Here is a 14,254-nt window from a genome sequence, read left to right as displayed (position 1 = left end):
CATGCCACCGACTGTACCTATAAATGAAAAGATGAGGACACTTTTTTCAATTACTGTACAACTAAGGTGTATAAACATCTCACATTACTTTCCTTATGCCTATTTTTGTTAAATTAAATAAGTGGCAAAAGCCTTCAAAATATGTCCCCTAAAAAGCCACAGGGTAAATGCCACAAACTAAGCAACAACTGAAAGATAGCACACTCAAGTGAAGCAAATATGTTGAAATTCAATCTAGTATACATGTACATATGAATCAAATACATAATACACTGTATATTTTTTTTAATTAAACATAGATACTGTTTGCCCTGTGTTATATGCAAGGAGTAAAAATCCTCTATTATACACTATTTTAACAAAAAGAGGTTTATACAAACCGACTCTGGTAACTTTATAACCATATGCAACAAAGATCTCAATTACCTTGATAAACAAAGTGAAATCCCCTGGCAGGTGCACCATTCTTTGTGCTGAATCTCAGTAGAATGTGATTAGATGTGGCTAAAGGCATTGTCTCCCCTGCAAAATAGTAAATTAGGGATATTAGTAATAGGATATGGTGTAGAACTAGTAATCATTTTGGATATGGATGCAAACCGCAAATGAAATATAAAAACTTAAAACTATTTTAGTTTTTCACATTTGCAAATTCCTCTTTTAGTGTGAACCTAAATGTATATGATAATGTTTTTTTCTGGTATAGTGCTGACAGTGTATATCGCTGTATGTACAATTTCTTTGCAGGCACAATTCCCTGCCCATAGAGGTTATAATCTATTTTTGGTACCTATGGTGCAGGGAGATAAAGGGATTTGGCCACAGTCACTAGGAGATGATATCAGGATTTGAACCAGACTCACCTGCTTCAAACTGAATACCGTCGCTTTCAAAGTCGGTGTTTTTACTCACTGAGCCACTCCTTCAGCTTTTACTGATTTTAATGGTAGCTGTAAGTTAGGATTTTCTACATATTTTACATTCTTGCTTTTGCCCTACATGCCCATGTGTTAATAATCACATATATACATATTTCAAAAGATAAAAACATACATTTCTTAAGCTGTGGAGAGCTTTAAATAAATATATTTTTTTTAAACAGAAAAACATTCATTGGACACTTTTCATAAAATGTGGAAATCGTACTATGTTAATATTCTTAACTATCTACTACTAAATAAATAAATATATATATATATATATATATATATATATATATATATATATATATATACTGTATATATACAGCTCAACCCCATCATAGCGCAATCCGCTATAACGCGGTTTGAGCGTGGACCCCGAATTAAAACCAAAAAAAATTAAGTTTTTTTTTTTGCACACACACTGCACACACTCACTGCACACTGCATACATTCACAGCACACTACACACGCTCACAGCACACTGCATACACTCACAGCACACTGCACAAACAAATATAAAGTCCCCAGCGCTATATGTCCAAGATACCGTGACCTTAAAGGAAGTCTCTGATCTTTCAAGATGGTAGTTGGGCTTGATAAAGATGTTCCAGATGGGACGGTGTCTTTGATGTAGATAAATACACCTTCTGAAATACAGATGACAGACACACCTGATTGCGCAGCGTATTTCTACAATCAGATCCCTATCTAAGATAGTACAGAATCTTACTCACATAAGTTACGTCAGTATGTTCATTGGAGAGAATCTGTGGTGGCTCCCCTTCTCCTCTGTTCCTCTCACGAACCCCCGTGTGGAGACAGCTTACTGGGCGTCAGGGATGGATCCGTTGCGACACCCCCACCGACGTGAGATAAGATGGGCACAATATGGTGTGGTATGTAATTACTTTAATAGGCTAAAACACTTAAACAAAGCATTAAAATACACTCACATGGTGCAATATAGATGATGCCCCTGACGAGGTGACCACGTGTCACGAAACGCGTAGGGAGGAGGAGCCTAGTGTTTTGAGCCATCCCAGCACCTGTAGTCCTGACACGAGGAGGGTTTCCTGCATCACTGACGTCACACGCCGAGTCGACAGCGTGTCTGTGTGCAGTGAACCTCCCCGCTGTGCTGGAAGGATTTGCAAGCTGCGGACGGCATTAGCGCGGAGTATCATCTATATTGCACCATGTGAGTGTATTTTAATGCTTTGTTTAAGTGTTTTAGCCTATTAAAGTAATTACATACCACACCATATTGTGCCCATCTTATCTCACGTCGGTGGGGGTGTCGCAACGGATCCATCCCTGACGCCATTGAGGACTGTGATTGATCCCAGTAAGCTGTCTCCACACGGGGGTTCGTGAGAGGAACAGAGGAGAAGGGGAGCCACCACAGATTCTCTCCAATGAACATACTGACGTAACTTATGTGAGTAAGATTCTGTACTATCTTAGATAGGGATCTGATTGTAGAAATACGCTGTGCAATCAGGTGTGTCTGTCATCTGTATTTCAGAAGGTGTATTTATCTACATCAAAGACACCGTCCCATCTGGAACATCTTTATCAAGCCCAACTACCATCTTGAAAGATCAGAGACTTCCTTTAAGGTCACGGTATCTTGGACATATAGCGCTGGGGACTTTATATTTGTTTGTGCACTTTTGTTATCAGGTTTGGAATAGCCTGTCATTATTGTCACCAAGCTGCTTGTTTTATAGATTTTGTTCTCACTTTGATGTTTGCAATGGCACATATTGTTTAGCACATTATTGTTAGCACTTAATAATTTATTATATTTAGTGTAGGTTAGCGCTTTTAGAGGGGTTAATTTCTTTGTTTTGTTTACTCACAGCACACTGCATACATAGCACACTGCACACACTCACAGCACACTGCACACACACACACTCACAGCACACTCACACACTGACACACACCGTCTCACACAGTCAAATATACTCACACACACACACACACACACACACAGAGACACACTGTCTCTTTAAGGGAGCTTGCTATCGCAACACGGAAGCAGAAGCAGGAAGCAGAGACAGGGAGAAGCTGCCAGATGCCGGGTAAGTGCTGCGTGTTGTTGCCGCTGCCCCACCGGGTCTGGGAACGCTGGGAGAGTTCTCAGATTTCCCCCTCTGGCGGACGCGGTACCACCACAAAAAAAAAACCAAAACTTTTTTTCGCGACCTTGTTTATAATGCGGTGGTCGTGGATGGCACCCGAGGACGCGCTATAACGGGGTTAAGCTGTATATATATACTGTCGTGGCCGAGTTTATTCTAACATTTACCTGGTCTCGGCCGCGACAGATACCGGGCGCGCGCCAAGGTGTCCCGTGCGCGCGCCGGAGCCTCGGAGGATCGGTCCTCCGATCGAGGCACCCCCCTCCCCTCTCCGGGTCCACCGGGTCCCCCGGAGCCCCCCACCGCCATCCCCCACATCGCGGGTCACGCACGCAGTGCGCGCACGCTCCCGATGAAGCATGACCGCGCATCAGTGACGCGCGGCACGCCGAGGGGATTCAGCATCAAAGCCGGGAAACCTCGCAGCTTGCGGCTCTAGCCGCATTAGAATAAACTTGGTCGGTAGTGTATATATATATATATATCTTTCATATCATACCAGTATGGCTTCCTGAGAGGGAGCTGAGAAGTCGAGACTGTGGATGTGCACCATCAAAGAGTTCAACCAAGTCGTTCAGTGCCGTTTGGAAAAATGCAAATTGTCCAAATACAACTATAAGCGAAAACATAAACAATACAGTCATTGTCATATCTGCAGTGAAAAATAATAAACATACATGTATTATATTATGTGGAAAGGAAAAATTACTCAAGCTCAAAAAGGAACATACTACTACAGTATGCATAATAAAACTACCTGGAAAGCTCCTTTAGACTAAAGTAAACACAATGTAAACGTTCGGATTCCCATGGCAAAATATGTATTACTTAGCAAAATTTATTGATTATGCAATTAAGTCAAAGCACTGTAACATTTAAAGGTATCTGCTACTGTATTTCCGAAATGAGTTAAATAATTTAAAATGTAGTAGCATTCCAAATTCCAATTAAAAGCACCACAACATACTGTACTGTATGCCAAAAAATACAATGCATACTGTTTCTCTGTTGGGTCAGTTATGAGCTCATGTCTAGCCAAGGAATATATGCTGTAGCTATTTAAAAGTTGCAGATAACAGGCCCGAGTTATAAATTAGCTCTGAACCAAATCATAATAATGGGCATTAAGAGTCTCTGAAAGCATTACTTCAATTACATTAATATGTCTCCAAATAATACACTACTAAAAGATTTTACAATGAAATATGTGGTAATGATAAAATATTGCTCCTACATAAAATGCCCTATAGCTTTCAGTTGCGGTTTCTATATTTGTGTTTATGGGTACACTAGATGGTAGTAAAAATATAGTAAACTTGTTGAGACAAGAATTCATTTTTCTCTATGTCTATTTCTAATGAATGTGTTCCCTTGGAAATATTTTACCAGGAAAGATACACGAATATAAATATCTTGCTCTCAAGCATGTTCTGCAGTCCATTAAGTAGGCAGTGCACAAACCGATACTGCACTGAGCAGCACCAACAGTGGTAAACCTGAGGACAACAAGCAGACTGCTGGTGGATGATTTTAGGGGTCAAGTACTTTCAAGATACAAGGCCATATTTACTGAGCTGTGCTGCTCCCTAGTGAATGGACTATAAGGTATCTTCTGGCACTGGAAGGTGTCTTATGGAATTGCATAGCTTAGTAAATATGGCCCTAAATTTCTTTAGCTAATGCACTGCACTTTTCATTATTTGTATAGTATATATTTTATGGTGTTATATCGGAAACAATTTTTTTTATATATATTTCTATTCAAGCTCCCCTCTTACCGCTGTGCCGGGCGGGGAGGCTGCAGGCTATCAAGGAGCTCTGGAGCTCCATAATGGACCACCGGTGCTGGCGGCGGCTATTTTAGATTTAGCGCATGCGCAGTACGATCCTTGTGCATGCGCAATGGAGGAAAGTGTGGTGGCCATTAGGGGCAGGCTCAACATGGTACTATAAGTCCCAGCAGCCTCTGGAGCTGCTTCCCATGTGGGCAGAGCAGGGATAACGGAGGAGTAAGAAGATACATTTGGCACGCTAAGGGAGACCAAGCCAGTTAGGAGCAGGACGGCAACAGAGCAGCTAGTGTCCAGGGATCACTGCTTCTCTGGACTAGGCCTAGAGTTGCCCCGCAGGTCCCAGTTAGGCCCTGAGCCCCTTTCAGCTTGTTGTACTAAAGGGAAGGCCCACAGATAGGGATGCTTCCCCTTAGCTCACCACAGTTAGTGCACCAGTGAAAGACATCACGCAGTGTGTGTGGCATGCGGTCTGGGACCAGACCACAGGCACATACTCGGAGACATTTACATGGACAAATTCCAACGGGAGATCCACCCAGAGACGGAGCATCCAGTAAACCGCGTTGTTGGAGCACAGTCCGGTCCGACGGATCACCATCTTCAGGTTGTCCTTGTCTGGACCGGAGACCAGGAAAGGTACCCAATGAGCACCAACGGCCACACACACAAGGGAGTAGCGCTACTCCTCACATTTGGGTGGGCCTGCTCTTGTGAACATCGGGTTACAGGTGCCCAGGGCACCCTCAGTACTTTGGGGGACTCACTATTGTGGTGTTGGGTTATTGTATTGTGGGGACGTTATGTTGTGGGTGTTATTATATTATTGTGTCAGTAAACCAATTGTTATATACATTTGTGTGCATATTTCTAAGCACTATATTGGTACTGTGAGGAGTTATCCTGCAGCGAGAGGATCCCTCCCAGGTGGAGGCACGGTCATCAGATAGAATGCGATCACCCCGTCTACCAATGGCAGAGGATCAGGCCTCCTATATGCCAGACAGGTATCCAGCACACGTAGCTCCCTTAGACATGGGGAAAATGGCCACATATTGAATACATGTGTTTGTATATATTGGACCAACACTGGACTAATTGCTACAAAAGTATTGAAAATCTTACCAAACTCTTTTGGAACAGTTACTGAATAATGACAAGTCTGCCCAGCAGTATAATTGTTTGGATAATTTGGTGATAAAACGACTCCACCAGATCCTGTATATTGCCCTCCACAAGGAGCTGAAAGAGAAAAATAAATGATTTCATTTCACAGTCTATTAACATTTAGCATGATTTACTTTTTTGAAGTCAAGTGCTTTTAATTGCATTTTTATATTTTTGTGCCCGCTACTGTATGTAAATCTCCTGTATTAGTTTATACCAGCATACCCTGCATTAACTTATGCAATGGGTCCAGAGCATGTATGTAAAGTGAAAATGTACTTAAAGTGAAGTACTACCTTTTTTCCACTTATCAATGCATGTACTGTACTGCAATCGTCATATACGGGCATAACTGATGTAAATAACGCATTTGAAACAGGCTCTATAGTCTACCTGCTTGTGCACAGCTTCAGTACAGGTAGGGAGCCGGTATTGCTGTTCAGGACGGGCTGACAGGCACATGCCCGAGCTGCCTTTGCCTATTGGGCGACATGTCCTTACGTGCGAGTGTACTTAAACCGGGGTATGTCTGTATAATACAGGAGATTTATATAGCCGGCACAAAAAAATATATATGAAATAAAAAAGATCACATGTGAGCACATTTACATGTCTTAGACAGGTTTGCAACCCGGCCTTTCACCATTATCACCTAGAATACAGAGCTTCCACTGCAGCACGGGATTCTGGGAAATTACATGCAAATTAGCACACTGTGTCACCTTGAAATCCATTTTAACATGGAACCTGTTTGCCTGAAAATCGATTTCAGGCAAAAGGTGACACGGTGTGCTCATTTGCATGTCATTGTCCAGAATCCCTTGCTGCAGTGGAAGCACTGTATGCTAGGTGATAATGGTGAAAGGCAGAGTTGGAAACCTGTCTAAGATATGGTGGAGGTTCCTTGTTGCCTTTTTCACCCACCATAACTTCAAATGTGTATGGTGTGTGTATAATATATATATATATATATATATATATATATATATATATATATATATATATATATATATATATAATATATATATATACTGTTTGGAGTACTCATGAAAGCATATTTTAAAAATACAAACACTGTGAATCTTCTATTTGCAGCCTAACTAGAGTACTGTAAGGATTTCAGGAAATATAATGCAATGTGAATTAAAAAAAAAGAAATATTGGATATTTTGAATATATAGCATATTGTGTGTATTTTTATATATATATATATATATATATATATATATATATATATATATATATATATATATATATATATATATAAAAATACACACAATATGCTATATATTCAAAATATCCAATATTTCTTTTTTTTTAAATTCACATTGCATTATATTTCCTGAAATCCTTACAGTACTCTAATTAGGCTGCAAATAGAAGATTCACAGTGTTTGCATTTTTAAAATATGCTTTCATGAGTACTCCAAACAGTAAGCCAATATGAACTCTGAGGACAGTGTGGCTTCCTGCTGGTTTGTGGAAGTGATGCTTGAATGGTGGCCATATCAATTTCCCAAAACACTTGAGAACCATGTGGGTGGAAGGGCCCACAAGTTAAAAAATTAACAATTCAGCTATAGGGGACCTCGATCAATTAAAAAATAAAAATTGGAGCAGAGGATTGGTGTTTTAAACAATCCGTCATTCAAATGATCAAATAGACTCAATAGGTTATTTTCCTGAAACCTTTTCAAATATGTGCAGCAATGTAAGTAGTTAAATCATGTAGTTACCTTACAATGCCTTAAAAAGGGGATTGTAATAGTTCAGATGCTGTACAGCAGTGTTTTTCAACCAGGTTTCCTAGGAACCTTTGAGTTCACCATGTATCCCTAAAGGGTTCCCTGTAAATTTCAGGTAATTTTAAAGTTGTACCATAAACAGACGAATTTACGATGCAAATGTCAGACTCGCTGATAGAGAGGGTTGGGTTTCCTCAGAATTTTACATAGGGTTCCTTTGCCAGAAAAAGGTTGGAAACCACTGCTGTAGAGGTGTATCTGAAGAAGTCATACTATATAGAGTATAACATATTGAAAGCTCACATACTGTGTTGCAAAATCGGCGAGCAATTGTTAGGGTGACCAGACATCCTGGTTTAGCTGGGATAGTCTTGGTTTTTCAGGCTCTGCCTCGGTTTTTTGTCCCATTGGCGTGCGCCGACTACACAAGCACGATCAGCATTTCCTGGCTGTTCATGCACATGCGCGATCAGCACTTGCCGGCTGCTCTTGCACATGAGCGACCGACAAGCTCTGAATGCACATGAGCAGTCGTAAAGTGCCAATTGTGCATGCGCACAAGAAGCCGGGAAGTGTCGATCGCGCATGCACGGTTGGCAAGCCCTCTTTGCGCTTGTGCAGGTCAGCGGTTTTTGCTGGGACAAATCTCGTCACCCTAGCAAGTAAACCCTAGCTTGATTAAAACCTGTGAAATTTACGCATAATATACATTATTTAGCAATCCAAGATCCCACAACAAACTCTGTATATAGTACTTTAATGTTCACTTAAATAGGATATAATATGTTTGGTAAAAGTCCATAAAACAGGTTGCTGGTAATACTCGAACTTGCTGATTATGATGAAATTACTTTAATGCCATTAAATGCTGCAGTGTTTGAAAAAGTTATCTTTGAACATAAACACAGAATTTAAATTATTTGTAAACATTTATCATTTGTAAAACTATGTGTGATGACTTCTCCTTGAGATTTGAGAAGTGTAGTGTACTGTAACTTCATATTCCGTAAACTGTGCAATTTCATGTAGCTGATAAGAGAATAGTGAGACCATGTTTAAAGAATAGAGATATGTTTATTTAAATATTGCATAGCTGAGGACAAGAAGAACATGTAAATAAAGTAAGAAATGGCATACGTTTATTCCACCAACAAATGTCAAACATATAGAAAGAGAACTTTGCACGGTATTCTTAAATAAAATTGCCAAAAAAGGATTGTTTCCCAACAGGAAAACATTTCTGACACTTCTATCTTCCAGCCTTTGTAGAGTAATTTGTGAGACCTACAGATGTGCTGAGATACAAGATCCCCCTGTACTTGGAGCGGGTGGACCATGGCCCAAGTGCAGCCGTGATCACCGCCAAGTATGATAACGACGGTTTTTGAATGGGACTCCCGTGGTGTTAAACTTACAAGGCCGCCACCAGCACAGGTATGGGGTGCCTGTATTTCCTGCAAGTTTAAATGTTCTGGTCACGTGGGCTGTGACACGAGATATTTAAACTTGCAGGAGATATTGGTACACAATACGGAGGCCTGTACCTACAGTATGGAAGCAGGGGGTCCTCAGACCTGAAATTAATGCATTTCACCTCCGAGACCCCCTGCTTCAATCCAATATATGAAAAATAATAATAAAAACAGTGCGATCTGCTGTAAGAGCTGTGAGGAGAGATACAGAAAAAGGGACAGCCTCTCTCTTTTCATCTCTTAGACTCATGGTGGCCCAATAGAATTAATGCAGCGGGAGTGCCATTCAGAAGCAGGGACCCCCGCTGCATTAATCCCTTCAGGTCAGCCAGATTTTTGGGCTTTTAGGTGTAAGGAAGATGAGATCGGATCAGGTCAGGATCCATTCAGCAGCAGTTTCCTCGCACTCAAAACGAACTTAGATAACATTGCATCTGTACCGTGAAAAATAAGAAGCATTACAAGGTGCAATCCCCGGTAACTTATCCAAAAAAATATATCTAATTTGCTTCCTATTAATTGTAACAATGCTTAAGTCAATTTTTTTGCAGTATTTGTTTCTTTGGAAATGAAGCACATATTTATTTTATTCAGGGTCTTTGAATGATGTTTGTCAATCAAGGGTTTTGTCCACATTTATCCAATCATGTCCTTATCAGAAAGACAATACAAGTAAAAAAAGAGGATGTAGGAGGGTTTACCTCGGCAAAAACTTGTAAAATACAGTGACATCACACAAAATGGCGTAACCGGAGGAAATTAACCCTTTTCATGTCTGTGGTATACCTTGGTAGCTACAGGCATCAAGTATTGATTTAATTACTACCATAGGGTTATGTAATAATTGATATTATGCCACCCTATAGTAAAAATATGGCATTGCCCTCCCTTATGCAATATAGATGCGGTAATTATTGAATGCTTTAATTACCGCATCACAACTAGTGTTAAAATATTGCACCCCAGCAAATATTGATGACTCTGGTAATAAAATTGCGGAATAAGTATTTTTTTCCCCCGTGTACGATATTAAGTATTTTTTAATGGTGAATGATGACTCTAGGCCAGTGATGCATCTAATAATAATAATAACTTTATTTCATATAGCGCTTTTTTCCTAATGGGACTCAAAGCACTTCACAATTACAGTATATTATGCAATACGCAGCCCGTAGGAATATTTACAGACACAATCTTCGCCACTAATATGGCATTTCTTCACAGCCACGAATATTCGCGGCTAAATCTAAAAAATACGCTTTTTCTTTTTTTTTATATCACACATTTCGATGCATTTTCCTTCTATGCACATTCACATTTGGTTTGAATATTTGTTTTGACATTCGCTTTGGAAGGAGTAAACATACTGTAGTATAAATGGTGTTGTCACCATCATTTTCTCATTACTAAAACGTGCAAATATGAAATCATATTTATATTATATTTTGACCATCTAGTGGGGTCTTAAATAAGCCAGCACCAAATCTGCTGTGCTATGCCAGACCATGTCAAACAACCACAACCAGAACATCTATTTGTTCCTGTTGATTTGAATTATGTCTAAATTTGCTTGTACCGGAACACAGTTGAAAAAAATCTTCCTCCACCAACTTGCTGAATGTTTCAACAAATTGTCCCTTTGCATGATAAGGGTAAAAGATTGAAGTTGGTTTGAAACCAGAATGGATGATAGATGAAGAGTTATTCCCCTATATATCCCCTTCTTCCAATAGATCTACCAGATCTAAAATAGCAGCTGCCTCAGCTGTGCAATCAAGGTGATCTATATCTATATCCGTTGTGGAACCTCAACAACACCCATTTTGCTAAAATATCGTTTAAGGGTTAGTTTTCTTACATATTTCTGGGGGTCCAAAAATAGATCAAAGTCCTTGGGGATGAGCAGGGACGGAAAGTCAAACCCTTACTTAGTATATTCATCTGATGGGATGTCAGATTAATATCTGATAAATTAAAAATCCCATTAGATTTAAGCACATCTAGAAGTGGATATACATTTTGGAGGGTGGACTTTCTCCCTCCTCGTACTCCTCTTCTTGATAACTTATTTTCCTCCTTATTGGACTCCCTTGATGATGAAATGTAGGGTGCTCCACCCTCCACAATGTTTTTTTGTTTTTTAGACCCAATGCTCCTTAAAAGGGGGTCCTTTCTTCTAGCCTCCATCTCAAAAGTGGGATCCAAAGCGCCTGTTTCCAGGTGTTAAAATCTATTGGAGAGGGGTATCTACACTCTTTAGTCATTATTTCTAGATTTTTTATTTCTTATACTATCCTTATAATCAGTGTTCGACAAACCTATACATTTGCTCTCCCCGGGCGAGTGGATTTAACCCCCGGGCGAGTAAATATTGGCCCAAGCAGCACACGTTTGGTACTAGGTGGCGAGTAGATTTTTTTGTGTGGCGAGTAGATTTTTTGGTGATTTGTCAACCACTGCTTATAATTCTCCCTTTGATTGGGTGGAATATACGGGTCATTTTTCCTTCCCTTTTGACGGACCTGATACAGTATGTGTCCTTTTTTTCTAGTGTTCGTATATGTTCTATTTGTATCCCATTCTCTATTACGGTGTAACATATAGTCTAATTTGTCCCTCTGAATTTTTTTATTTTTAACATTCATAATGTGATTCTCATATTTTTTATAAATTCTTTTTGAGCTCCAAGATCTTTTGAACTAAATTCTTAAGATCTGAGATTTAAAAAAATCTCTTGTTTCAGAAGAACTATTTGTTTATCTATTCTAATTAACTCTTTATTTCTTTCTATGACGAGGAGTAATTTCATTAGACTGATAAAACAGTGATCCAATATACTTGTCCACTCGACTAGAAACTTTTTATCTTCCATACCAAATGTCGGGGTTTTAAAAACTCTTAAACCCATTTGATATATTCCTCTAATGGGGTTTTATCCAACCAAACATATTTCTTTCTCCATTATTTTAGAAAGACGGAGAAAGCATGAAGATAAATCAAAATCTTCTGAGATATTATCTCTCCATCATGAAACATGTTTTCTAGTTGGTTATCCCTTTTACTTCTACTCTCTAAGTAATTAGAAAATGTATCCCACATGGATTCCTGCTTAATGTAATATTGTCACTTTAAAAAAAATAGAAGGAAGGGAGAGACTGCAAAAAGAAAAAGAGATTACGGCAAATATATCAATCTAACGTCACACACTGAAATAAAGTATATATATATATCATTTTTTTTAATACAGGGTTAAAGTAGGGTGTAACCGGAGCTGAACATCCATTCATTTTATCTCCAGGGACCCCTGTTTCTTGAGATACATACCTCCATAATACATGCTTGTAGCCACTCCAAGGTTCACATTATGGCTGCTTTTCAAAGCTCCCGCGGCCTGTGGACCAATAGGAAGTGGTACCGTCACCTGGTGTAGCTTCCTATTGGTCCATGTGCCATGGGAGCTTTAAATGGCAGAAACTGCTGGAGATACTGGAACTCCCTTCGGAGGTAAGTACCTCTGGAAGCAAGGGGTCCCCTGAGCTGAAATTAATGAGGTCCAGCTCCAGAGACCCCCTTTATTCAATCATATATACAAAATAAAAAATAAATAAATATGGAATGTATTACCAATGGACACTGTGATGGCATTTATAATAGATATATTTAAGAGACGGTTAATAACTTTAATAACTTTATTTCATATAGCGCTTTTCTCCTTATTGGATTTAAAGCGCTTCACAATTACAGTAGAGTGTAGGGTTTGCAGCCCATAGGATTATTTACAGACACAACCTGCTCAGATGAGTTTAACAATCTATGATTTTGGTGCTTTAGGTACAGGGAGATAAAGTGATTTGCTAAAGGTAATAGGAAGCTTACACTGGGAATTGAACCACGTTCCCCTGATTCAAAATCAATGCTCATTCTCTCCTAGACCCTCTACAATCTGGCTTCCGCACTGCTCACTCGACTGAAATAGCCCTCACTAAAATAACTAATGACCTCCATGCTGCCAAAGCATGCTGCCATTACACTCTGCTCATATATCTCAACCTCTCTGCAGCATTTGACACTGAGCTCCTAATACTTCCTCCCAAACCTGGCCCTAGTACCTCCTTCCACATTACTGTCGGAAGTACAATCATTCACCCAGTAGCCCAAGCACGCTGTCCAGATCAGCACCTATGAAAATGTCTGAGTTAGGAGCTTCCCGCCCTTTTATATAATCTAAGGGGCTCTCTGTTTCCCCCATTTTCTGCTATACCCCTATAAAAAGCAAATTATTCTACTGTGGGATTCCAGGTAAGCAAGTTTGTAACACTAAGTTTAAAAATACAAAATAATAAATGAAACAACTATTTGCCAAGAGCTACATATATGTGAAATAGGTGCAGTATTCAAGGTACAGACACACTAAAGTAGTGATATATGGTAGGTATAGGTATTGGTAGATTTATGTAGATATATCGGTAGAAGTGATACCTTTAACATATAACTAATGGATAAAAGGAGGACAAGCTGCCAGGACCACAAAGTTCTTTCTTCGGGCAAATTAATCTGAAATACTGTAGTCATGTCATATTTATAAAAGGATTCAATTATATCAAGTCTAGGTATACATATTTAAATTTTTGTTAAACACACAGTAACATGGAACTGCAGAAAAGGGAAAGATAAATTGGTAAGGAATTGGGGTAAGGGTTTGAAGTGTCTGGGCACATGGTTAGTGAATTGCAGCAATGAATACAAGGAAAAGTAGGGTCATTTATTAGAGTGAAGGTGTAAGATGTACAGAACAGGATGTCTGTATATTGGTATACCCAATTACAAAGGTATAGTGTATGTATATAACTTAATGAGACATCAATAATTTTCACCAATTGAGTCATGTATTCAATGCATCAAAAGTTTACATTAGTTTATATTCCCATATTTTTCTGTCCCTCTGAGTTCTGAAATACTCATTGGTAATTGTTACTTTCATGTCCTTGATATTATGATTGGGGCTACAAA

The 14,254-nt window shown here is 39.3% G+C and overlaps 1 protein-coding gene across 1 annotated transcript in view; it reads right to left on the bottom strand.

Moving 5' to 3' along the window:
• CSMD1 (CUB and Sushi multiple domains 1) overlaps positions 1–14,254 on the bottom strand; it is a 2,556,145-nt gene that overhangs the window by 452,972 nt on the left and 2,088,919 nt on the right. The window contains exons 31-33 of the mRNA XM_075598211.1: positions 5,986–6,102; positions 3,570–3,683; positions 427–522 (exon numbers count right to left, since the gene is read on the bottom strand). Coding sequence (XP_075454326.1) covers positions 427–522; positions 3,570–3,683; positions 5,986–6,102 — 327 coding nt within the window. The remainder of the gene's footprint in view (positions 1–426; positions 523–3,569; positions 3,684–5,985; positions 6,103–14,254) is intronic.

The sequence above is a fragment of the Ascaphus truei genome, chromosome 4, assembly GCF_040206685.1.
Source record: "Ascaphus truei isolate aAscTru1 chromosome 4, aAscTru1.hap1, whole genome shotgun sequence".
Lineage (NCBI taxonomy): Eukaryota > Metazoa > Chordata > Amphibia > Anura > Ascaphidae > Ascaphus > Ascaphus truei.
This window is presented reverse-complemented; position numbering and strand designations above follow the sequence as displayed.